This window comes from Hippocampus bargibanti, linkage group LG11, assembly GCF_051943395.1.
Source record: "Hippocampus bargibanti isolate YZ-2025 linkage group LG11, ASM5194339v1, whole genome shotgun sequence".
Lineage (NCBI taxonomy): Eukaryota > Metazoa > Chordata > Actinopteri > Syngnathiformes > Syngnathidae > Hippocampus > Hippocampus bargibanti.
This window is the reverse complement of record NC_142744.1, coordinates 16,148,382-16,175,105: the sequence shown is the minus strand read 5'-3', so window position 1 is coordinate 16,175,105 and position 26,724 is coordinate 16,148,382. Positions and strand designations below refer to the sequence as shown.

The 26,724-nt window shown below is 41.1% G+C and overlaps 1 protein-coding gene across 4 annotated transcripts in view; it reads left to right on the top strand.

Moving 5' to 3' along the window:
* The window catches only part of dpp6b (dipeptidyl peptidase like 6b), a 131,574-nt gene that overhangs the window by 22,658 nt on the left and 82,192 nt on the right, over positions 1-26,724 (top strand). For 2 of the 4 annotated variants that reach the window (XR_016116487.1, XM_089008772.1), the window contains exon 1: positions 6,614-7,267. The exons of 1 other annotated variant lie outside the window; for it this stretch is intronic. Coding sequence is in view for 2 of the 3 variants with exons in the window: in XM_089008772.1 (XP_088864898.1) it covers positions 7,082-7,267 (186 nt within the window). In the remaining variant the exon portion in view is untranslated. Of the gene's footprint in view, positions 1-6,613; positions 7,268-26,724 lie in introns of those variants that run through there. One more of the 4 variants, XM_089008773.1, reaches the window with a different exon arrangement.

Below are 26,724 nucleotides of genomic sequence, written 5' to 3'. Positions count from 1 at the left end.
ATAGCAAACAAACAGGCAGGAAGGGAGTGGTGGCCACCAATTATGTCTTGCGGACCAATATTTTTATGTTTATTATGTTTTATGTTGCCTTTCTAGCACATCCAACAAATGACTTGGAGCTTGCGTCTCATTTGCTGCAAAGACACTTTTGCCTTAATGTCGCCCGCTAGTCCTCTAGACTCCAGTTTATGACTTCATTAGGAAAAAAAACAGCAAAAATTTTCAATTGTGTGAAGTTACCAGTTGTATTATTGACATTGCATACTCTGTTTTGGGGTTTGGCATTGCACATCTCATGTTTTTATTTTAATTATAAATACATTAAGTTTGCCATTTTTTAAACTTGTTCTTGCAGCCCCTGGCAGTTTATTTTTGAAAGTGGAAAAATTATTCGACTAAACCAGGATCCACAGAATATCGAGTTTTAGGACTACATAAAATTTTCAATCCAGCGTAAGAAACCTTAGACGCTCTTCTTTCATCAGAAAAAAAAAGTTTATTTCGAGCTTACTTGGTTATAGAGTTATCTGCATTGAAAGTGGCGGCGGCTGTACAAAAGGCAAATGATGCCCCTTGTGGAAGGAAATAACATTGCCAGAGGTCTGACCAGCTCTTTATCGGCACCTCAGCAAGAAAAACCTAAATGCGAACAAATTCCGGAATGGCGCTCCAAGTTATATTTCCAATTCCCGAATAAATTTATGAATGACAGTAAATGACTTAAAATGATTTTGTTTATTTCAATTTTCTTTCAAACTAGCGTTACAAAATGCAGCAGGTCACACATTGACTTGTGAAGCAAAGATAGCAATACTGTAGTTCTACATTTGGGCCACTATGTCATGCAAACCAACTTTTTTTTCCGTCAAATTTTGAACATATCTTTCTGACAAGGCAGAATGCGTGCAAACATTTCAAACTGTTCGCAAACATCTTTGCAACCAGTAAATAACCTTGACCGAAAAACATTCGCTATGTGTTCGCTTGTTTATCGATTAATCTTGTCACCTCTACCTGTGGCTCATGGAACCTCGGAGGAAAATCACTCATCATGAAGTTAACTTTCTACTCGCTGTCCTGTCAGCCGTGCAATTCATGATTATCTTCATCAGAGAAAGGGAGTAAACTACCCTCAGTTGGCTCGATGACAGCTCAAAGATGATTTAGAAGTCCAGGCAACAGCGAATTAATTCACAAGCGTACGCAAGCACTAACACACACACACACACACACACACACACACACACACACACACACACACACACACACACACACACACACACACACACACACACACACACACACACACACACAGACAAAGTGAGGCAGCAGGGTGATAAGCCATCAATAAGGAACCATGTTGCTGCGGTTGACTTAGCATCCCATCCAAAGAGATCATTAGTGCTCAACCAATGTCACACAGCAAATGGTTGAATATGTAATTACAGCCATAACTAAATTCAATCCATTTTCTTACCGAGCCGGGTGATGTTAGGAGGAAATGAGATTTGACTGCACCTTCTTCATACGTTTGATTGATTTTTTTTCTCCCCTTCCACCCAATTAATTTGTGTCACTTGATGTGTGTAAAAGCAAGGTGATGAGGACACCTTAAAACGTTTGCAAACAAACACGCTTTTGTGCTTGTTATATACACACCATTGATGTTAATGTTTGCATTTAATTCTGACCGGATTTTTCCTACCTGCGCAGTAACGATGCATTATTTGAAAGAAATTGGCTAGAAAGACAAAGTTTACTTGCTGGCTGCTTAAACTTTTTCCAACAGAACTTTTTGCCGTTATTCTGTGTCATCCATCGTCGAGGGAAGTGATTTCCCCCTGGTGCTTCTAGTGTACAACAACATCTGTGCATCTTTGGTAAACAAAATCTTCTCGCCACTCGGGTGCGGCCGTGCCAAAATGAAAGTAAATCAGGTTGCCGCAGCGTGTCAGAGAAATTTTTACTTTATATAATAAAATTCCGCGAGTGGGTTTTTGATATTTCGTTTGTCTGCGCTTGAAATAATTTGATTTAAAGCATAAACTTATTGTACAATTTATCTGAATTGTTTTAGTTTTGTAATATAGCTCAAACTGTGGGCTCTATTGTCACAGACACAAGTCTCATTGCTGGGGCATGGTGACGAGGGCAACGTACGTAGTTCAGTTGCCAGCATCTCATTTAGTAGTCTGTGAGGAAACCTGCCTACATTGGCAGTTGCCACGCCGGCAAAAAGCAGAGACAATGCCCTGATCTTTTTCTCAACATAAATATGTACACAAATACGTCTGTGTAAGCTCTCAGTCGTATAGGAGTGGTCCATCAATGAAAATGTTTCTTCAGCCGTCATCTGTACTTCTTTGAAGGTGTCGGACGTTTCGCTTCTTATCCAAGGTAAACTTCGTCAGCAAAGTTTTAAACACTAAAGTCTTATTGGTAGTTTAGGCCTTATATATAAATGCCTACTGTCCAGGCAGAGTCCGGCACCGCCATGTCTGGACAGTACGAAGTTTACCTTGGATAAGAAGCGAAACGTCCGATATATATATATATATATATATATATATATATATATATATATATATATATATATATATATATATAGGGCCTAAACTACCAGTAAGACTTTAGTTTGCTGACAAAGTTTCTTGGATAAGAAGCGAAACGTCTGACACCTTCAAAGAAGTACAGATGACGGCTGAAGAAACCTTTTCATCGATATCTCCACAAATAATGTGAGGGTATCATATTTCACCCTCATATTATGTTGAACAAAAATCACAGTGATTATGTTGTGGGTCATTTTTACCCGTATGTAAAAATCCTCACAAATCAGTCAAAAAATAGGTGACATCAACAACAACTGTTTCTGAGATTTTATAAACATACTTGAATAGAGAGACAACATATTTTCTGTCCCATTGGGATATTTTAGAACTGTTTTGAAGAAAGGAAAAGAAAAGGATATCCAGTGCTTTAGTCAACACAAAAATGGAAACGGGTAAAATTGGCCCCTTAACATAATGAGAGTTGAAGGACCCACTTTGATTGGCCTTAAATACAATTGGCTCTCTTCACACCCACAACGGCACATAAGGCCCGTTTGTATGTGTCGACGTACCCGTTCCTTAAACATCACGATTTGCAAGGTGGTGGTGGTGGTGTACCCCAAAAAAGCAGGCAGGGGGAGGAGAAGGGTATTATTGACAAATTGTATTAAATAAAGTCAGCAGGAAGAAAATCTCAAAGAATAAAGTAATCAGAACAAAAAGGCCCAAAGTAGCGAACAAAACCATGATGAGACAAAACAAACCTGACTGGGTGAATGACCTGACCCCGAATGGTCATGCCGGGAGTCGTTTTAACTGCCACTGATTAAAATGACCAACAACTATGCAGCTGCAGGCGGGGCCCATCAGTGCCACCCGTTGGCCGCAAACCGAAACGTGACATTATCTTAACCCCGTTTTGCGCCGTTATGACATGTCTCACACCAGATTTGCACAGGTCAGGAAAATGAATCCCGAAGTCTTTGACTTTGTTAAAGGGGAAGGAAAAAAAAGTCAGACTGTAAACCAAGGTCCTACAGTTCATTATTTTTCTGGTCGACGGCTCGAATAGGGGGTCCGGTGAGAGTTGTTAAAGCAGTGAGGCCGTTGATAATAGCGACTGTACAAGTTGAACGGCTTCCTCTTTCTGGGGAGCTTCGATGGATATCAGGAGGACCGAATCTACAATATTTCCCGAGGGCGTGCCGATCCAACAAAGCATTTATGAAGTATGGAAACAAATGATGACAGGGACCCGAATGAACCATTTGTGGGAGAATAATCCCATCTCCTAAATTCATCTGCTGGAATCCATTACTCAAGGAAAAATGGAATGTCCTCCTTTGGAAAAAATGTTGAAACTTTTTCAATCAGTGTTACTTGTGACGGATGAACCGGGCGATGCAAGTCCAGCTATGAATTACATAGGCTCTTTGACTGAGTTGAGGTACTTGGCTTGCCAACTTTACGATGCTACACTGGCACAGTAGCAAAGTCAAAATTATACGACCCGTTTGTCTAAAATATACTTTTGCGGAAAGCTAATTGATGATGCGCCGTTTGTCAGGGCAGTCGTAAACTGAGGACCACTACACTAAGCTGTTCTGATTTATAATTGGACCGCTCTAGAAAGATGACAAATACTGGTTTTCTTATCTTATGGCTTCTTGTGATGAAGCTGCAGCAAAGAACACCAGTTTCCTCTCATTTCCAATGCTTGTTTGACTTCAGCTACAATTTTTTTACGACTTTGACTTTCTCCTTGACAAGGCCGCCTTGTCTTTGCCCAACGAATGCACCCAAGGACAAAGACCCTCTCAATTCACCTCAACATGTACATCAAATCAATTCCATTTTAATTTGTTTTAATGCGACAGTACACCAAACAAAAAAAGTGCTTTTCATTTCTACTGATGCAGGCAATCACCCGGACTACACTTTGTAAATTTAAAAAACAGGCTTATCGCACTAGGTGGGTAAATTTTAAACAGCGGGATTCAACATGATCCCGATACACATTATAGTACGTTCCCAGCTTTGAAATTGGCGTTCCGTGAATATGACCTATTTTCCCCAAATACATCGGGGTAGCCTGAACATGTGCTTGGTACAACAACAGATTTGAAGTCATAATCCTTATAGGGATCTGAGCTGTTCTGTGAGCCGTAAAATCATCTGCAATGGAGTGTGTGAGATATGTTCACTCGTTGACTCCAAATGCCCTCAGCCGTCAGACGCGAGATGGGAAGTGCAGATGTTCAGGGAGGAGGCGATCAACTCCATCAACGTGATCCAGTGAGTGCCGACAATGCATTTCTCACACTTTTTATCAATCTTCTGAATGAAGATCTTGGTACAGTGGAGAAGGGAAGAACAAGGAGAAATTGAAATCGATACCCATAAGATCCATATCTTTGGCAAATGAAGATTAACTACTCCAACTATAAAGAAAACATGCTTTTCCGTACTTCAAGAAAAGGATGAATGCTATCTTTGGTTAAATTAAGCAACAGATTTGTGAGGGTGGAATCAAAAGTTGCCAGATTTGGCACAACATGTGAGTCTGTGATGTTTGAGGAACAGTGGTTGCTACAATGCAGAGTTATCAGGTTACAAGGTGCATGAAAGGTTTGATATCCCGTTGGGCTGATAGTACCTTGTCAGTCTTTTTAAAATGCCTTTTATAATGTCTTTGCCTTTAGAATTGTTCAAGTCGAAATGGTGCAAATTTAGGCTGTGAACCTTATTCCCAGTACAATATTTTCCAGCGTATAAGGCGCACCCAAAAGCCAAGATTTTCTTCAAAAGATGACCCTTTGCCTTATATGCCGGTGCGCCTTACATGTGAAGTAATATTCAGCCACAACAGGTGTCAAAACTACTGTCAGCAGCCACCAACTACATTTCCCACTGTAGAAGAAGTCGTGCTTTGTGCATGCTGGGATATATGAAATCCCCTCCACATATTAAATGTTGAGTCAACAACAAATTAACGAATAAGTACTTAAAAGTACTAAAAAAAATAATGTAAATAAAGTAAAAAATAATGACTGGTATTGTGGTTTGCATACGATAATTTGAAATTTGGGTTCGGACTTTAGCAAGCATCGTCTAATTTCACAAGTTTGATTTGCTTACCCGGGCCGACTATAATAATGTGCAGGGCCAGATTTCACCCCCAGGCCTTAACTTTGACACCTTGCTCAACTATAGCGCCTTATAATGTGGTGTACCTTATATATTACTGTATATATAAATATAAATATATAAAACTTGTTCAAACATGTCATTCATTGATGGTTTGCCTTATAGTCCAGTGCACATTATATACAGATAAATGCGTTAACCGTTCACAATTTTATGTTTGTGATGATGAGGGAGATGCTGTTTACAAAACAACAAGGAGCAAGGGATGGAGGGGCCCGAATGGGTATTTCTGCCAATAACTAAGTTGACTATATTGAATTGGAAACCGTTAAACACGTTTCAATATGATTCAGTGTAAGCACAAGAAGCACATTGCCAATTACTGCTGTCATTGAAAATTTTTACCATATTATCTGGTGTATAAAGCACACCAGAGTATTAGACGCACCTACAATGAATGGTGTATTTTCAACATTTTCCACATATACGGCACACCGGACTATAAGGCACACCTTTAATGAATGAAAAATGTTTTCCAAATATAATATTTAAATAGATAAAAGATTTTCCTATTATAAAGCACACCACATTATAGGGTGCTTTAGTAGAGATGGGTGTTCCACACTACTTCTAGAGAGGGAAATGGAGTCGGTAGCTGATGACGGTAGTTGCAAGACCTGTTGTCGCTCAATATTAGTTCACATATAAGGCACACCTGCGAATAAGTCGCAGGGTCATCTTTTGAAGAAAATCAAGGCTTTTGGGTGCGCCTTATGCACCGGAAAATACGGTAGTTTTACTCACATTTGAGTGACATTCCAGCGTGTCCTTAATCGGAGTGCCACTGAGAGGCACTCCAGCTCCGCTCTGGGACCGTAATATCTAATAGTGGGGCTACAATTCCACCTCCGAGACGACGCACGCCCATTTCACAAAATACATTGGCCGATTTATGAAAAGAAAATGATTTGAGGCGAACATCTGTTTTTAAAGAGAAACTGCGCGGCCGCTGCTACATTGCAGACCACTTCGCATGCGACGCAGCACACAACCCCCCTGTCCCTCCTTCACTGGTTCCATGCACGAGGACGACATCGTCATGATTACGAGAGCGCATTGTTCAACGTAGAAATCGTTGATGTGACAGCAAAGTAGGCGCCCTCGTCTCTTATTGCCCACCAGCCGAGAAAGGAGGGGAGATAACCAACGTGGTGTGCATACAGAAGGGGACGCGCAGCTCCTCGGACAAAGCTGAAGAGAAAAGTCGTGGCAATATTACGCACATCCAGCGACAGCGTCGCGTGGCTGCAGGATCACGCGCTTTTCACGCTGACAGATCCGAACTCAAGAACCAAGTGTCTGCGCCCCCGACACCTCCCGCGATGGCTTCGTTGTACCAGCGATTCTCCGGCAAGATCAACACTGCCAATTCTTTCCCGCAGCCACCCGAGGCCAGCCGCCTGCTCGGAACTCAGGTGGTGGATGAGGAGAGCAAGACCCCACAGCCCCCGCTGGATGCAAGGCTTCATGTCCAATATCGCCGGAAATGCACGCGGGACGATGAGGACGTAAGAATGAATCGTTTTATATCTTATGCGTGCGTGAGGTCACATCAGAGTCGCGATACAACTTTTCATTTTTCACCACTTCTTGAGTGACTGTGTCGTAACGTGTGTTTTGGTTTACGGATGGTCAGCTGTTTGTAGAGATGCATGCTGAGAGTTTCGGGATGCTGCCCCATCCCCCTTTTGCCCATTATGAGCCATTTCAGATTAAAATGTGGGATGGAACAAACGTGTCCTTAATGGAACATTTTTATGGGAAAAGTGAGACTGCATGAACGGTCGATTCCCCCACCACAGTCGGAGCTAATATTAACACGCGTGTTAATTTTAAGGGGTGGGCAAGTCTGAATGACAGGTTTTGGGTTCGGTTTTGGGAGGAGTTTGATTATTATTCTCCGTGCTTGGGTGCGTTTTCTCTCAAGACTGTCAAATGTCCTTAAGTGTTATGTGATTGTCGGTTCTTGTTTTTTAGGGACTTATAATGTCCATCTTTACGAGAAACGTACTGCAATTTTCTCTATTTTGAGACTCATAATCATATTCTTATCTTATTTTTAAAAAGTCTGGCATGGACAAGCAGATGCTGTGCTCTGTGTAATGATCATTGTTAATATACATAATGTGTTAGACATTGACTGATGTTGATTATTATTAGTCAAATAAATCTGATAACAGATTATTTGATGCAGATTTGAAGCTGACGCTCATTTTCAATAAAAGGAAAAATATTGTCATTACAAATACATAAATAAATATAGAAATTAATTCATACATGACTAAATGAACAAATGCATCAGTATATCGGGAGCGAGAGAGAATAATTATATTTATAATTGTTATGTAATTATATACACAGGTATTGCAAATTTCCCCATTGTGGGACTATTAAAGCCATTCTGATTTTGATATACACAACACACAAACCTCAACTGTGTTCTCTTTAAGCATATTACTTAAGACAACACACAACTGTGTTTCAAAAATTCAAAAAAACAGAAACCTTAGGGATCGTCCTGGGTCATTTCCTTATATTAAACGGTTGAATTAAACTTAAAACATCAAGAACTATCCTTTCTTTGGTTTTAGAAAAGAAATAACGTTTTCCAAAATGTCTTCCTTGGAGTTGGCATCATTTATTATAAACCCAAACAAAAACATGTTCCTTTTTTCGTCCTCAAAATGCCTATGATCAGACCCCCTTATAATTGGTCGATGCCCATCATGCATTTCTATAAACTGAAAACGAATTGCATTCCTTTGTGATACAAGGCACAGACTCAGTCATTGTGCATGTAAGCAGAAATTATGTCTCTGCGTTCTCGATATTCCAATCATAAAAGACGACATGCAGTTGAATATAAAATTGAAAATCCTTTTATTCAAAACCAGCATTGCAAAAAAAAACCAGAAATAAATTACCATAATTTATTTCTACATGCCATTATAAAGTATTTATTTTTAACCATAACTTCCTTTGAAAAAAGTAGGATTTAATACTCAGGTTGGAATAGACTAATTACATTTCCATTCATTCAAATTAGAAACATTATATCAAATGCTGTCATTACCTTTTATCTACCATCTTAATCTTTATTACCTTAATCGCGTTGCTTGTTCTGTAGCCACAAGGGGACACAAGCCAGTGTCTTCTTGTGACGGTCCCAAGCCCGGATAAATACAGAGGGTTGTTTCAGGAAGGGCATCTGACGTAAAAGCTTGGCCAAAACAAACATGTGAATCAAACCTCTGAAGATGGTGGACACTAATTCGCTGTGGCGACCCCTGAAGGGAAAAGCCGAAAGGAAAAGAAGAAGATATCTAAACGTTAATTTTTTTCAAGTTCCAAACAACTGACAGAACCAAATAATCTCTTGAGTTGAGGTTGGGCATTCTTCACCCTGCTAATGACTGCCAACCTCTCCTTTCCTTGTTCAAAAGTGTGATGAGTTACTCTCTCTGACTTATGATTTGGAGCTTTAAATGGGTATTCCTCTGAGGTTTTATTTGTTTTGAGAAGTGCCCGCAGGCCCTGACTTCGATGCTGTTGTGGTTGATTTAATACCCTGAAGCCAATTCGCACCTTGGGGACTGAATAAAACAATAGCTGTTTACTTTTTTCTGTGTTGAGGCAACAAAGGAGAACTAAATCTCCCTCATTTGGTAACATGACAGCTTTGCACAGTTGTTATTTGATGGCATGATTTGATTAATTAGCCACAATGTGCAAACACAGTCACACTGCCTTGTTTGGATTGAAGAGATGACTAATTCATTTGTTACAAGCGGCCTGCTAAACAGAACCAGCAGTGCGTGGTTATAAATCTCTGTTTAGGACCTACAAGAAGATGAATGAGCCCTGTCATGGTTTTTCTAAAGCCTGACATCAGTATATGTACAACGCAGACACCGTATTCAAAAGATTGCGGTTGAGTTACTGCAACCAAATGTCAGTTCATTAGGTACACCTGGGAAACAAAAAGCTGTGCACGCCATACGAGATTTTTCATGTTATTCCTTCAGATTCAGACTGGGGCAGAGGAAAAGTTGAAACTAACATTTTGCCTATTTCTGTGCATGTGTCTGTCAGTGAGATCTTCAGAACGTGATAAAAGTGGCAAAAATCTGAACGCACTCCCATGAAATGTATTTATTTATTTATTTATTTATTTATGTATTCATTGGTTTGTTTGTTTGTTTGTTTGTTTAGTTGTTTAGTTATGTGCTTCTGTGGGCAGGGATCAACAGGTTTGCGCGTCGATCTCACATCTCAAGGTTTCGATCCCGGCCATCTTGTATGGACTTTACATGTTCTCCCTGTGCCTGTGTGCGTTTTTTTCCGGGTATTGGACTGGATTTACCTTTATTAGTCTCGCAGTGGAGAAATTTACATTTCACAGCAGCAACGTTATGAAAGGAAGATGAAAGGAAAGTAAGAAATCAGGTTCCCTCCCACATTCCAAAAAACATGATTGGCAGATTAATAGAATACTCCAAATTGTCCTTTTGTGTGATTCTGAGTGTGAATGGTCAATTGTCTGTATGCATCTCTCGATTGGCTCGCAACCGGTTCAAGGTGCACCTCGCTAATTGCCCAAAGAAAGCTGTGGTAAGTTCCATTATGCTCAGCGACACTTGAATTGATGTGCACGTATTTTGTCTTCTTTTTCAAAAATGGATGCAAATACCTTACCTCCACCCTGAGTCGTCATGGTAACTAAATCTTTACTTTTTATTGACCGAGCAGTATGATGTACAGCTGCTTACTTGCACAAGATAGATCCGCACTCTCAAGTTTTTTTAAGAGTGCTGAAACTGCCTTAAATTAGAAGGAAAAAGAAATGTATTTTCTTTCAAGTCCAACTTGAAGATTTAAATGACACTTCATTTGCTCTGAGCATCTTGTTTGTTGTCAATGGAGATCATTGGTGTGGTAGTCTCACTTTGTAGTACCACCCCCGCCTCTTTTGAAACCACTTTTCCCTGTGTCAATTAAAAAAAGACATGCATCCAAACAAATCTCTTGAGGATTCACCAACAGGTTGCATCAAGGCCACCAAAATGGCTTTTGATTTGGGCTCACTGGCTGCATTACTGATTTCGTCCCCAAAATGGCTGCCAAGTCACAGCTACACTGCATTATTGATGTCTGGCAATGAGCCGTAGCTGGCCGCCAACAGCTCATACGCTCCTTAGCTTCCTGCAGCGCCGCATCTGTTTAATGAGGCATGTCATTGCAAAGAAATCCCAACAATTGACCTCAGTGTTTTGTCGTGGTGTGACGCCATCTTGCAACCTTGAGGTGACCTTTGTCTTTCTTAAACAGAATTGTGCTAGAACATGACATTGTTTGAACCCTCTCAGTGACCCATAAATATCGAGATTGGATTGGATTGGATTGGATTTGCCTTTATTAGTCTCGCGGTGGAGAAATGTACATTTCACAGCAGCAAAGTTATGAAAGAAATGAAAGTAGAAAAGCAAAACACAGGAGCTGCTGGAAAGGCAGCCACTCTCGCGGCGCCGTCTTGAAGTCAAAAGAAGAAAAAAAAAAAAAAAATAAATAATAAAAAATTGCATCCTGTAGTTAAGGTTTGCTATTGTTGTTCTTGTCAGTGTTGTTATTTGTTTCATGGAAATGGTGCACCGTTTATTTCCATCCCCATATGTTCGAAACCCGTTTTGGGGTCTTTCGTGTGGCAACGTTGATAGCTGTGCGCTGCATGGGAGCAGCAGTGTTTGGAGGCTGACTGGCATCACCAAGCAGGGGCTCAGCAGCAGTTCTTTTCACTTTTCACTTCCCTTCACTGTAAACTGAGGCCTGTGTGTGTGTGTGTGTGTGTGTGTGTGTGTGTGTGTGTGTGTGTGTGTGTGTGTGTGTGTGTGTGTGTGTGTGTGTGTGTGTGTGTGTGTGTGCGTGCGTGCGTGCGTGTGCGTGTGCGTGCGTGTGTGTGTGTGTGTGTACAAGTGGAGCAGGGTGACATTTAAATAGCAGGGATGCAGTTGGGGTATGGTCAAGACAGACACAAATATTTCATTTAGTTTTTACCAGGTTGATAGCATGCATTGTATGTAACGTGGACTCTGAGATGAAAGATTTTTTTTCCCACAGACATTATTTCCACCATAACCTTTATTAACTCATTCACTGCCAGATGTGGAAAAATGTGTTCACTCCAGTGCCAGGGTTTTTGTCATTGTCACTCGAATTCCAAAATCAACAGAATATTGAGTTTTAGGACTACATAAACATCCAATGCGGCGTAAGAAACCTTAGACTCTCCTCTTTCATCAGAAAAAGCGTTATTTCCTAAAATATATGGGTCTAGAGTTATAGAAGCTTAAAATGAGGGCAGCTGTCCAAAATACAAAGCAATACAGACATACATATTGGTTTATATAGCACTTTAAAACAGCTGAAGCTGGAACAAAGTGCTAACATGGGAAAGAAGGGAAATGCTACCCACTTGTGGAAGGAAAAACATTGCCAGAGGTCTGGCCAGTGCTTTATCGGTACTCAAGCAAAAAAAAAAAAAAAAAACTAATTTAGGAATGGCGCGCTCCGTCATATTTTCAATACCTGAATACATTTGTGAATGGCAGTGAATGCGTTAACAGTGCGAGCAGCTTTATCAAGGAGAGATGCATCTTTCTCACCGTTCAAATCAGGACCAAAATGTCAAACACTTTTCCATCCAAGTAAAAAAACAAGAAACCTTAACACCCATTCTTGTTTAAATGGGTCCTTTTGTGGGGTGGAGCCGTTGCCCTGACAACTGACCACGTGCTGAATGCACCTCATTGTGAAATTTTCCGACCTATCTAGCAACATTGTGTTTAAGTACCATATTTTCCGGTGTATAAGGCGCACCCAAAAGCTTTGGTTTTTTTTTTTCAAAAGATTACCCTTCACCTTATATAGAGGTGCACCTTATATGTGAAGTAATGTTGAGCCAAACTGGGTCTCGCAACAATTGTCAGCATCTACCGACTCAATTTTCCTTAGAAGTAATGTGCAACTATAGCTTCTACTGTAGCATCGTATATAATGTGGTCTGCTTTATATTTGGAAAACTTTTATCAATTTAAATATTATATTTTGAAAACATTTTTTGTTCATTGGAGGTGCGCCTTAAAGTCCGATGTGCATTACATATGGAAAAAGTTTGAAAATACATCTTATACTCCAGTGCGCCTTATACACCAGTAAATATGGTAATAAGCCTTTATGTAGTACACTCAACACTCAGAGTAAATCACAATTTTGCTCCAGCTCTAATTTATTTCGATTGTTATTTAAATGTTGGCCACTAGATGATGACTCACTTGTGTTTAACACTACATTTGACCGAAGAGTGCAAATAGGAAGTGCTGTATTCAATTCAGCATAGTTGATGTTGAAATAAGATCCAATGCAGAAATGCTCTTTAATCCTGCTTCTTTCACCTCCAGAAAGCAGCAGTTGGAGAATCATTTTATATCAGTCATACATGTTCATATTTGTAATTTATTATTGAAGGATGTTGTGAATAGATTACATTTGTTAGTTTGGGAAAGATGTGATTTGTTTACCTTAATGCAGTTTGTGCAATATTTTGTCATGCAGTTTTTGTGTTTGTTTCTCTTTCAATAGTCTTTTTAAAGTACCGTATTTAAAAAAAGGAAGTCTTTTATTCTGCATTACAGAATAAAAGACTTCATATGAAAGACTCATTCCAACGCCCTTTTTTGTGAGGGTGGTCTGGAATGTAACCCTCCTGATAAATACATCATGTTTTTCAGTGAGTGTTCTTTTGTATATTTCACCACAAACATTTCCAGTGTAGAAGGTGCACCGGAGTATCAGGCGCACCCCCAATGAATGGTATATTTTCATTTTTTTTCCATACATCAGGCACGGTGGACTATAAGGCACACCTTCAATGAATGAAAAAAGTTTTCCAAATATAATATATAAAGGTTTTCCAAATACAGGTAACATCCGAGTTATGACCGGATTCCGTTCCGACAAAACGGTTGTAAGTCAAATGGTCGTAAATCGAAAAGCATTCAAAATGGCTGACGCGAGGATCATACTAAATGACGACACGCCTGCATCGTATACGACATGATAGTATACGATGTCAATCTGTTGTTTTTAAGCAACCTTTTCTATTGAATACTATTCGCTGACCCAGTTCGCTGACGAAGCCTCTTGGATAGGAGGCGAAACGTCCGACACCTTCAAAAAGTACAGATGACGGCTGAAGAAACCTTCTCATCGATTGAATACTATTATATACCAAAATGTTGACAGTTCATTTATAAATCTTATAACTTTTAGTGTCATTTTAATCATTTTATATTCCGTATTATCGATCTTTATTACTGTGTCGGTGCACATGCTTTCTGCTGACCCAAATACGCACGGCTTCCCACGCATGCGAGCTGACCAAAAACGCTCTCCCTGCTAACGGTGAAGCCAGAAGAGGTCACCTGTCTCAAAGAGGCGGTGGCGCTGACCGTGAGCCCGACGCAATCCCACCTGCTCCGCCTCGGTGGACACCCCTCCCTCCCCCCGATTGCTGTGCGAGTGAGATGCTGTCCTGCTGGAGAAAATCGTCGTACGTGTTTGTTAAGAAACTGTTATTTTCTATCGTCATTTTGTGCAATGCTGCTGCGGCAAATAAACAGCCTACTTGTTTGATGTTGTCACGTTCGGATTGCCAGGTAGGGGTGGGGCCACGCCTCCCCGCTTCCACCACTTCCTTCTTCAGGACAGCGGGTTCGAAAACGGGACGCAGTCAACTTGTATTTGTACTTTGTTATACCCTGGACTTTCTATATCTTCATCCGAGCCCCTCCCCCCCCACATCCCGTAATCCTTTTGGGATTGTTCCGTTTCTGCACCACCGTGTGCGAGTTGCTTCTCGCCATTGTCGGGTTTCTCATTGCTCCCCCGCACTCGTTGTTTTTGGTATTCTTTATTTTTGATTATTCTTCTGGTCCTCTTTTTGGGACCAGCACTTTGTGTTGTATCTTAATAAATCATCCTGCACGGACCTCTGTCTCTGTCGCGTTGCCGGATGTAGCGGTGGCAGCCGTAGAATTAAAAAAAAAAAGTCTGGCGATCGTGGTCGTAAGTACGGGTGGTCGTAACTCGCGCCGGTCGTAAATCTCGCTAGTCGTAAATCGGATGTTACCTGTATAGGGCACACCATATTATAAGGCGCTGCATTAGAGGCTGGGGTTACGCACTACTGCTTCTACAGGGGGAAATGGAGTCAGTGGCGATTGAAAGTAGTTACGAGAACTGCTGTGCCTTAATATTACTTCGCACATAAGGCACACCTGCGTATAACGCACAGGGTCTTCTTTTGAAGAAAATCAAGGCTTTTGGGTGCGCCTTATACACCGGAAAATATGGTAGTTTTTGGAACTCTTGCTTTTAAGAGTAAAGCCCCCCCACCACTCAACTGCTTCGACAAACAAAATACATAGTAGCCCTAAAGTATAACCACCAGGTATTGCGATCATATCTATTTAAAAGCGCACATTTTAATGAAGCCGTTACACTGGATTATCTTGGAAGTGTGTGCAAAATAAAAACCTGCAACTATCACTCTGAAGCAGTGACAGTCAAAGTTTATTTCTGTGTCTGAGGCCCCAAATGTTGAGAATGATAGCTTCATCCCTGCAGGCCTCCTTTCAGCCTCCCTAAGCTGCCTAATTGTGATTTAAGATACTCCGCAAATGTGACTTGTAATGGAGTGAGGAGGTGCAATGTTGTCCCAGTGGGAAGATTGGAGAAAGTGAGATTGCACAGCTTTTTAATCAGTTGTTACTTGTCGTGCTCTTCACGTCTTTCAGGTTATCTTCTAATGGATGGAAGCCATTAGCTATTATCATTTTAATTGAACAGGTTTGAATTTCACGCATTACTCCCAAATCCTGTGCCGACTCAAGGACACGTCCTGTGAGAAGTTTGGAAGTTCACAAGCAACAAATCAAACGTATGTGTCTTCTGGTGACACATATATATGCATGCTGGCTTCTTATAAGAAAAACTCAAAAAAAAAAAAATCAGAGCGATGCTTGTTGAAAGGCCCTGATGTCTCCCCGACTGTGGTTTGTCCTCTGAAGAGTCATGTTTTTGGTTGAATTTCAAATTGCATTTGCCTTTTGCAAATTGCAAAAGGAGTCCAAGATGGCGCCTGAGTAGGCAGCTGTCAGCAAGTCCTCCCATGAACCTCGCTTTTGTTGTTGTTTTTGTCTTGTTTTTGTGTTTTATTTTGTCACTTTGTGTTGTTGTGCATCGTGTGGAACGGGTACAGATTGTTTTTCAGCATTTTTGGCCACAACATTTATCAAGCAGGAGACTGTGCTGAGCGGTTGCGCCTTTTCGGCAGTAATAATATGCCTGTGCTGTTTTTGAAAGGGAGGAATGTCTGTGTGCCATTCGACTGTCATCACTGGACACCAAAGGGGCCATTGTGCTTTTTTTGCGCCTGTAATGGGCAGCATTTTCACAGCCCCGCTTTGTTTAGTGTAAAGGTCGGTGCTGTTGGACAGTCTGCGGCTGGATGAATGCATGGCTTGAGGAGCCCGCGATAAGAAGAAAGGACCGTCCGCGCAGAGCGCCGATGCGTATGTGGAACTGTCGCGGCTTGGAATTGAAGCGGATTCATGTGGGCCAGGAGATGTGAGACAATCTCTTTTCGTCAATGGATGCTACAGCTGCGTGTTTGCTTTCAACATTTAGCTTGTAGTCGACGTGCACATTCCACCATGATGGATTGGATTGGATTGGATATGCCTTTATTAGTCTCACAGTGGAGAAATTATTATTAATTATTGTTGTCATATTATTATTATTATTATTTTTTGTCCTTTTGACTTCAAGACGGCGCCGCGAGAGTGGCTGCCTTCCCAGCAGCTCCTGTATTTTGTTTTTCTACTTTCATTCCTTTCATAACTTTGCTGCTATGAAATGTAAATTTCTCCACTGCAAGACTAATCAAGGCAAATCCAATCCAATCCAAACCAATCAAGGGGCATTGCAATTTAGAGATTGCAAATGTTACGGTTTGTGAATTTAAAGTGAGCATTTTCTTTTGTGAAGGCAGAAATGTTGACACATGTCGTTTGTTGGAATTTAACAGATGATGATGATGGTATATGATAATGATGATGATGCAGGTATACACAAATAGCCAGTTAGTGTACCCATTGCGGCATGTTTACGCAAACTCAATAAAAAAAATCTCTGAATTTCAATATGAAACTAGCACTCAACACAATTCATATGATGTAAATTTGGGTCTCATGTTTTTCACCCCAATAAATGGCTGCATAGATTTTCTTTTCACTCAATCAGTGCTGGGCTGGAGTTAAGAGATAAGCATGAAAATAATGAAATTGGGACCCGCCACCCGCTCCTAATATTATATTATGATTTCATGTGTATTTTTTTTCTTTTCAAGATCCTCTTCCCATCTAGATGCTTACATTGCAGTGCTGACTTGAATTTGAGTAATTGTTGCGCTAAATTGGGCCACGCCTGCCATCAACCACCATCCCGACTTTTATTGCCGATAAAACAATGGACAAACAGTCAGTTAAATGTCATCACATTTAACTCATTCACTGCCATACACTAATTTATTCGGGAATTGAAAATATGACGTGGAGTGCATTGCCAAATTTGTTCGAGTTTTGGTTTTTCTTGTAGGGGTGCCGATAAAGCACTGATAAGACCTCTGGCAATGATTTTTCGCTTCCATGAGGGGGCAGCATTCCCCTTTTTCCATGTTAGTGCTTTATTCCATCTTCAGCTGTTGTTAAAGTGCGATACAATTGAGTTTATAATTGTATGTTATTTATTATTGTATCTATGCTTGTCTGTGACTGTAAAGTGTCCTTGAGAGCTTTTAAAGGTGCTTGAAATAAAATATATTATTATTATTAATATTATAGAAACCAATATGTATGTTTTGCATTGTATTTTGGACGGCATTTCCGTCATTTCAACCTCGTATAACTCCAGACACATAAAATTAAGGAATCAACTCTTCTTTTCTGATGAAAGAAGAAAGTCTAAGGCTTCTAACGCTGTATTGAATGTTTATGTAGTCCTAAAACTCAATATTCTGTGCGTATCCTTGAATTCACGTAACAATCACAAAAACCCTGGGACTGGAATGGACACGTTTTTGCACATCTGGCAGTGAATGAGTTAAGCAATTAGAGAGCAGATGACTATTATAACTAGGAGATAAACATCTATTACGGCAGTTAAAAGGACATCCAAGGTAGTCGGCGAAGGGTCTCCCCACCCCCACCTCAGGACTGTAGAGCAGCATCCTCCCCAGGACCTCATGCTCGCCGTTGCCATGGCTGCAAAGGTGGAAAGGGCGAGGCTGAAAGCGGGTAGCGCGCGTACACACACACACACGCAGGCGCGCACACACACACACACACACACACACACACACACACACACACACACACACACACACACACACACACACACACACACACACACACACACCGGTGGTTGTGGCTGCCATCTGGAAGTGACGCAGCCCTCGCGTTACAGGCCGCATGCCGTCTACTTGAGTCCACTGTGACGAGCCTGATGGGATTTTTTTATAAGAAAAAATGATCAATCTGACTTCTCGTGACAGCGCTTGTGTGTCACGGTGGAAAGAATTAGTTGGTATCGACCCATCTCCTTTCCCCTCTTCCCTCTGGGCGTAGCAACAGGTCATCTCCCCCGCCAACAACTTCAAGCAATGCTGCAATCGCGTTGATCAGAACTATTGCTCCTGTCAGCTGCTCATCAGCAGTCTTGTCTGCCTCCTCGTCGTGCCCTGTATTATTATGCCGCATGACAGTGAATATTAATCATCGCTGAAAATCAGGCTTTCCACAAAGCTTATGAAACATCATTCTCAGAAGCCATTTTACATCATCTTTTCATTGTGCTGATTAATTATTCATGTGGTTAAAAAAGTACCCTTGTTTATTACATTCACATCCCAAAATGGCACATCAGAGGGGATTGAATTATTTACCAGATGTGTTTTTCTTTGGATGCTGCCATTCATTTGTTCATTTACAGCGTGTCGTGTGCACGTGGTGCACGGAAATGTCTTCAAGCAGCGGCTGTTGTATGTCCCCGCAAAGCAGTCAAATACAGCATGTAGTTTTTTTATCAGGCGATACTGTGATACTCATCGGTCAATCCAACAAAACACTGTGCAGCTCTGCTTACATTTTGGCTTTTGCTTGATGGCAGGGATGACATACCAGCGGGGATGTGAGGGTTGCTGCATAATAATGCTTCTGAATGAGCGCTTGAAAGTGACTCTGGATATTCATCCAGACCAACCAATCATGTTACGCAGAGAGACATTTTAATGCGGGCACAGTTATTTCTCACCAATGGATGCTACAGCTGCGTGTTTGCTTTCAACATTTAGCTTGTAGTAGACGTGCACATTCCACCATGACGTCCCTGATCCAACGCTGAAAAGGACACTTTGATCCTCTCCTCTCTCATCTAGAATTGCTTCATGTTACAAAGAGGGTACAGCAAGTGCTGAAAAGTGAATGTGTCTTTTCTTTGTGTTTTTGTGTTGTCATTATTTGTTATTTAGTTTTTTTGTTTTTTTAACTTCAAGATGGCGCCGCGAGAGTGGCTGTTTCCAGCAGCGTCTGTATTTTATTTTCTACTTCTTTCTTTCCTTTCCTCTTTCTTTGATAACTTTGCTGCTGTGATATGTAATTTTTTCCACTGTGAAACGAATAAAGGTATACATCCTATACAACCTAAACAGGTAAAATAGGGGGTCGGGATTGCTCTTCCCATTTTTGGCTGAGAAAAACTGATTAGCAGTATGGCGTTATTCGAGCTCATCCCACATTTTCGCGACTGGATCCCAAATATACTTAGGAGAATGGATTATTTTTCGTTTTTGAGGAAATCCGCTCAAGCATTCTCTTGACTGTCTCTGCTTAAAATGGAATTCTCATCTTCTATTCCCTCGAAGTCGTAAACACTGTGTTTAAAAGAACATTCCTTATCAAAGAGAGCTATCTGGAGAATAATTATTAATAATGGAAGTAGAACTTAAAAGCCAGTGCAGGGAAATGTCAACAATATTTTTGTCAGCGAGAATTAGAGCAGCAGAAAGAAAGGAACAGCCATTCTTCCAGTCTTTTTTTTGGCACCACTAATCTGTTGTGTCACTCAGGCACATTCTGTTATCAACCCCTGCCATGATCTGGCAGTGACACACCTCTGATACACACAAAAAAAATCCAGTCTCACTTATTTTCCCGGCAGCTACATTCACACACAAGCTACATTCACACACACGCACCGCTTGGCAGAAGCAACATGGCAACACGCATTTTCCAAGCGTACAAGGTCGTCTTTATTTCCTGAGGGATGCAATAGTTTCCATGTCACGAAAGTGTGAGTGTAGGGATAATTCCCTTAGGTTTGGTTTGGGTGTCCAAATTTTGGGGGAGCATTTTTGGTGTGTTAAAAATGCAGGAAGGGGCAACCTCGGCGGATGTGCTTTACATATAACAGCAATTTATTTACATACATTTTAGCAAGACATTCTCTGTTCCACATTTTTAATTTCAGCTGTTTCAAGCATGTGTTTTGGTTCATTTGAAACATGCATATCAAAATTGAATTGATATTGAACATTGAAATTTAATCTTCACTTATCTTCATTTTTTTTAACGTTAACTTTTTTTGTAACAGTTGAAAAGAAGTAATTGTGCTGTTGTTGATTGTTGCCATTTTAGAAATGTTTTCAAAACAAATAGTAAAATCGCCATTTTAGAAAATTGGAGGGGTTGTTCCGCATGGCTCAGATATATGTCCCACTAAGCAAAAAGACTTTCTCATGAAGGCAACTTTTATCCTGCCTGGAGGAAATCAAAACCTGGATAGCACAAAACCTCTTGAACTTCAATGAAAAGAAGACAGAAGTGATACCGTTTGGTCCCAGTGGCTCATTTACTTCTCATCCTGTTGACTTGGGCCCCCTGGCTCCTTATCTGAAGTCAACAGTCTCAAACTTGGGTCTTAAACTGGACAGTGAATTTGAACTTGACTGACAAATTGGTGCTGTTGTGAAATCCAGCTTCCTTTAGCTGGCTAAAATCAAACCTCTTCTTTCTCATGAGCACCTTGAAGTAATTCATGCCTTTGTCACATCTCTGCTCGATTACTGTAATACGCTTTTGGAGTCAGCCAATCCTCCATGAAGTGTCTCCAGCTGGTCCAGAATGCTACTGCTCGCCTCTTGAATGTTACTCGTGAAAGGGAGCACATAACTCCGACTCTGACATCCCTTCACTGGCTCACTATACATTTTAAAGTTATTTTCGAGATTTTATTATTTGTCTTCAAATCTTTAAAAGGCCTTGCTCCTCCTTACTTCTTCGAGCTCATCTACCCGTGTACGCCTCAGGTCTGCTGACCAGACATTATTAGATATGCCAATAACTAAACAGAGGCTCAGAGGGGGGGTCGAGCCTTTTCCGTTGCTGGTCCCACTCTCTGGAATGACCTGCCACTGAAAATTCAGCAAGCCCCCTCGCTGCCCATCTTTAAAACTCGTCTCAAAACCCACTTGTACTCTTTGGCATTTGACTCAGAATGATTGATGAATGTTAAGCGCTTTGTTCCAGCTTCAGCTGTTGCTAAAGCGCTATATAAATCAATATATATTGTATTGTATTTAGTCAATTACTCATACTAATTGGATGTTCCTAATTGAACCTCTAGATGGCAGCACTGAACACACGCAGGTAACAGTGCTACTGCACAATGTATTAGTTGTACGCGCAGGCTAAATGTGATTGATTTTATGACGGAGACTGCGGGCCAGATGAAAATTGACTATGGGCTGCATTTGGCCCCCGTGCCGGACTTTGGAAATGATACAGTAGATTGTGCTTGGTTGCACTGCATGTCTATAAGCAGAAGTACAGTGAGACCTTGGCTTACGAACTTAGGTTGGTTCCCAGACAGAGTGTGTAAGACGAAAAGTGTGTATGCCCCCCAAAAAATTCCCATAGGAAACCATTAAAATGAGAATAATCTGTTCCCAGGTCTCCATGAAATATAATTTTTGACTAAATAAGCCTTAAAACTACACACAACATACCTTATTTTATGTACGTCTGTGTAAGCTCTCAGTCATACAGGAGTGGTCCATCGATGAGAAGGTTTCTTCAGCCTTATTCTATGTATAATAAATGTGCAATGTGTACAATACAATTGTATTGTAATGAAAGAAATACACTGCACTGTATAATAAAGTCACTTTATTTTCATTTGTGATGGTCGTTGATGCTATTAATTGACACCTGTTGCTGATTCTCATAGCCTTTTCTGGTTGGAACTGTTCAATGAAAGCCTGCACATCAACTCCTGAATGGCCTGCTTCTGCTTGTCCTCTTGAAGGCAAATCAAATCTTCTGTGTTGAGGACCTCATTATTGCAGCAACAAGCTCCTCGATGTCATCTGCATCCAGTTCGAGTCCCGTCGGTGCTGGCAGAGATTTTATTACAACAAAACGCGACAAAAAAACAAAAGGGGTGATACGTCCAGCTTGTCAAGCTAGGCAAAATACAATGGCACACTCGCAATCCCGGAAAGCAATAAACTTGCACGATCGCGGCTAACAATCACCTCGAGCAAAACAAACTTTTGGACTTGTCAGCACAAGACACAGCAGCGAGGCGTCGTAATCATGTCACTGGTGAGGTGACAGCGACTCGTTGAAATGTCCCAGTATCGGTGATTAGGGGATCAAGACGCACACCTCGTTCGTGTTTCTCAATGATCTCCTTCTTCTCCTCGACTGTAATTTTGTTTTGTGTCTTCTTCGGCTGAACACGAGCCTGCGGTGCTGTCTTTTTCGTTCCAAAAAAAGCAAAAGCATTTGTAAAAAAACTCCTTGGAGGCGATCAACCTCTCTCTCTCTCTCTCTCTCTCTCTCTCTCTCTCTCTCTCTCTCTCTCTCTCTCTCTCTCTCTCTCTCTCTCTCTCTCTCTCTCTCTCTCTCTCTCTCTCTCTCTCTCTCTCTCTCTCTCTCTCTCTCTCTCTCTGAATACGAATCTGGGGTGGGATCTTTTTCGGTCCCATAACGGCAAAAGTATCGTTGAAGACGATCGACGTGTGCACTCATAGAAAGGGGGTGTGGAAAGGTAGGCCGGCTGGGACGCTGTTTCGTCATGTGCGTTTGTGTTCTTCCGCCGAAGATTACTCCGCCAGCCATGGTGGGTGTGTATCGTGAAACTAGTGCATCTGCCAAGGTTTAATTTTCATAAATGTAACGTTTGTAAACCGAAAAGTTCGTAAGGCAAGGTGTTCGTAAACCGAGGCCCCACTGTATGTAGCTTGGTCAAACCATTAGTTGTTCGCTCAGGAGGGATGGGCGAGTATTGGTATCGGTATTGGGCCCATCGGTTCTTGTTACAAGCTATCTGGTACTCCTGAAAGATGCCGATATCAGCTACCCATAATCTAAAAACGTGTCTTCCTTGGCTGTTGTACTTTACTTTCTCTCTCTCTGTCTTTCTCTCTTGCTACCTCTGTCTGTCTCTCTCTTTTCTGTATATTTCTCACTTCGAGACATATTTTGACAAATTTCCACGATTTGCTCCGGGTCTGCTTCGACAAACAAAACCTGATGTTTTCTTATTGCATCCTTTGCAAAGTGCCGTAGTCTCATGTTATGATTGTCTTTCAGCAATCTTCAAGGCGAGTTGGCATCTCGTTGTTGAAAAGTAACCGCTCAGAGCAAACTGCGTTCTGAAGCTGAAAATGTTGTCAGATGTGAGGATACCTGCTGCTATGTGATTTTTCTTCTTTTTTTCCTCTTTTGTTGCGACTCGGTCTGCACCCTCCTGTGCACTACCAGCACTGCTGTGCTTATCCAGCATGTGCATCATCGTTTTCAGGCACTCATCATGGCTCACCAAGGATTCACTTCCAAATGTGATGGTGGCAGATTGCTTTTCCCCGAGCCGAATGTCGATGGCTTCTGATGAAGTTGACTGTGTAAAGCTCACATCGAGCACAACAGCGATGGTGGGAAGTTGATAACGATTCTTGGGTTTCAGGGTCTTTGGAGGGTCGCAGTATCGAAATAGAGCTGACAGCTTGTCAAATTATTCCTTCGATGAAGATGACTGATGTGTACTCACCACACACATTCGTTGGTGGATCATTAGAATGGAGATTTTGCTTTGCTGGTATGTCTCCCACTCTGAGCAAAGTTTGTCCGCCTTTGCCTCACTGGATTTGATTTTGACGCCGACCTGTAAATATAACGCTAACACCTTGAGCTGCTCATACACTAAGTTAGTTGACAGCTGTTGGCAGACTGTTTGCAGTTTAGTGACGCGCAGGTGGGAGTGAGGGCTTCCAGGGCATGGGGATTTTGGGGGGTGCAAATGACACCATACTGTCAGAAATAACGAAACAAACTTCATACTTTCCCCTCAAGGAACAACCCATAGAATACCAACAGTGGTGACTATAAAAGACAGTAAGGCCTTCTCTGTTAGCTTAAATGGGCTCAAAAGCACCAATTATACAAGCACCAATTATACATTTACAATGTATAATTGCTTCCTGAAATGTTTTCAATTCAATTCCGACAGCATGTTCTCCTCATCTGCCATCTTTCTCTTGACCGCATAGCCTTCAGTATTTGAATGTGGAGGCTAGATTTACCAATCAGCCTCTGTGCTGCCATGTCAGTCGAATCTGCCCAATGAGTTCCGAATCTGGCTGATGGAACCTCAACTATATGAGTGACATCCTTGCTATCTTGGATGATAAAATGTTCAGAGATCAACAAACATGCCAGTAACAGAGTTACTATTACTATTACTATTATTATCTGTGACCTTAATGGGGACAAGTACAATTGAAAGGGCAAGGCTGGATTTTTCTATTCTGGGGCATGCGTCCAAGGGTGAATTTTAATTCAACATTGTAATTTGAATACTTCATTTGCAGTTATACGTATACACTCTCCTTATCTTCTAATAGATTGTTTCCTCTAATGGATGCTGCAATTACTCGCTACGTGTCTCATCCAGTTTGTACAAATTACGACCTTACTCACCTTTCCTGCAAAGGGAAAAAAAATTGTAGTTGCATGACTGGACTTGAATTTTAGGACTTGCTGGGTTAAAACTTGAAAGCATTTTCACTTGACTTTGACTCGAACAACATGACTTGACAAGTCATGAGCATTCATGTTTGTAAATCGGCATTTTCCAGTACAAAGAAAAGAGACACATGACTTTTCCCCTCTGTACAGCCACTGCGCTATACAGTAAAGTCTCGGAAAAAATATCAATATAACCGGACTATCGATATATCCGATCCTACGCCGAACTGCATTAAAAGGGGGCAATAAATGTGGGATCTTTGATATGGCATGTAATTTTCTCCTTGAGTTCATGGATTGCGTATCCAGCATGCTTTTGTACTGTAGTGAAGTGAAAAATAAACTTATGCATTAAATAAAAACGTCTTTACATTTTTTAATGACTATTTCCTTTCTAAAATTCAACCAATGCAAAATCCTCATGTTGTTCTATACACATGAGAGAAACCACAAACGCCAGCATGTACATATGAAAAACAGCGATTATTGCAAGCGATAAAAAGATATCTGAATACAACACAATTAAATACATGTTTGGAAAATGAAAACGGCAACGGTTACATTACTCACGTTGATAACGTATTCTGCGTCACGTGACCAACAGTGTGACCGATACAGATATCGCTAATGGTGGCACTGTATAGAAACCCTTAAGCAAATATCAATTCAGCTTAAGCTGCTTTTGTATCTATATAAGCAGAGCAAAATGGCTGGTGGGAGATGAAAAGGGCACCGTAGTAACCGGATTATCGTAATAACCCGGTATCGTACTAAACGGAACTAATTATACATAAAAGACTAGAAATTTACCGGGAAATGAAAATACAGTAGTCTCGTTATATCGATATTCAAGGGAGTCCGAAAAAATATCGATATAACCGGGACTATCGATATATCCGATCCTGTGCCGAACTGCATTAAACAAAAGTCGCCAAAAGAGGGCAGCCAAGCGCCATATAAGAAACGGAGCTGGCCATTAGCTCCCTTTTTTTTGGGTCAGAGATGTTCCCCCAATGTTGCCTCAAAATGGCACATATAATTCTTTAATGATTGTAAACATGTATGCTTTAATCTTCAGAACTACAGTGTATTTGAAACATATTCATAACTGGATGTGTAACAAGAAAGCATATTATCCGAATCTGAAGCCATTGTTTGGATTCACAAGCAATGCAAGACATCTTGGCGTGAAGTCATTTTTATTTGCATTTGAATAAAAAGTGACATCAGCTGTCCTTTAATACACAGTATGGAATGTTAATAATTATCAAAATCATCGCGCTTCAGCAGACAAAACAAGAAACATTGTTGCAAAAAACGATTGCATTCATATACAGTACAGTGGGCATGTACATAACACAACAGGGAAACTGCAACGCTTACATCTTACTGTATTATGTATACAATTTAAAAAAGTCATCAATCTTCTTCTGCTTCCCATTTTTACCTTTTAACACAAACACTTCAATCTCGTCTGCTACACACGAGCTAGCGTCTGAAAATGAAAATGGCTCTGCTACACGGGTGCTGGGCACGTAACCAAGTCACCTGACCAAGTCGACCAATGGCGCGACTGATGGCGTGACACGTAACCAAGACACGTGACCAAGTTGACCAATGGCGCGACCGATGGCGTGTCACGTGACAAAGTCACACGGCCAAGTCGACCAATAGCGCGACCGATGGCGGCTCATGTGACCAAGTCGACCAATGGCGCGACCGATGGCGGCTCACGTAACAAGACACGTGACCAAGTTGACCAA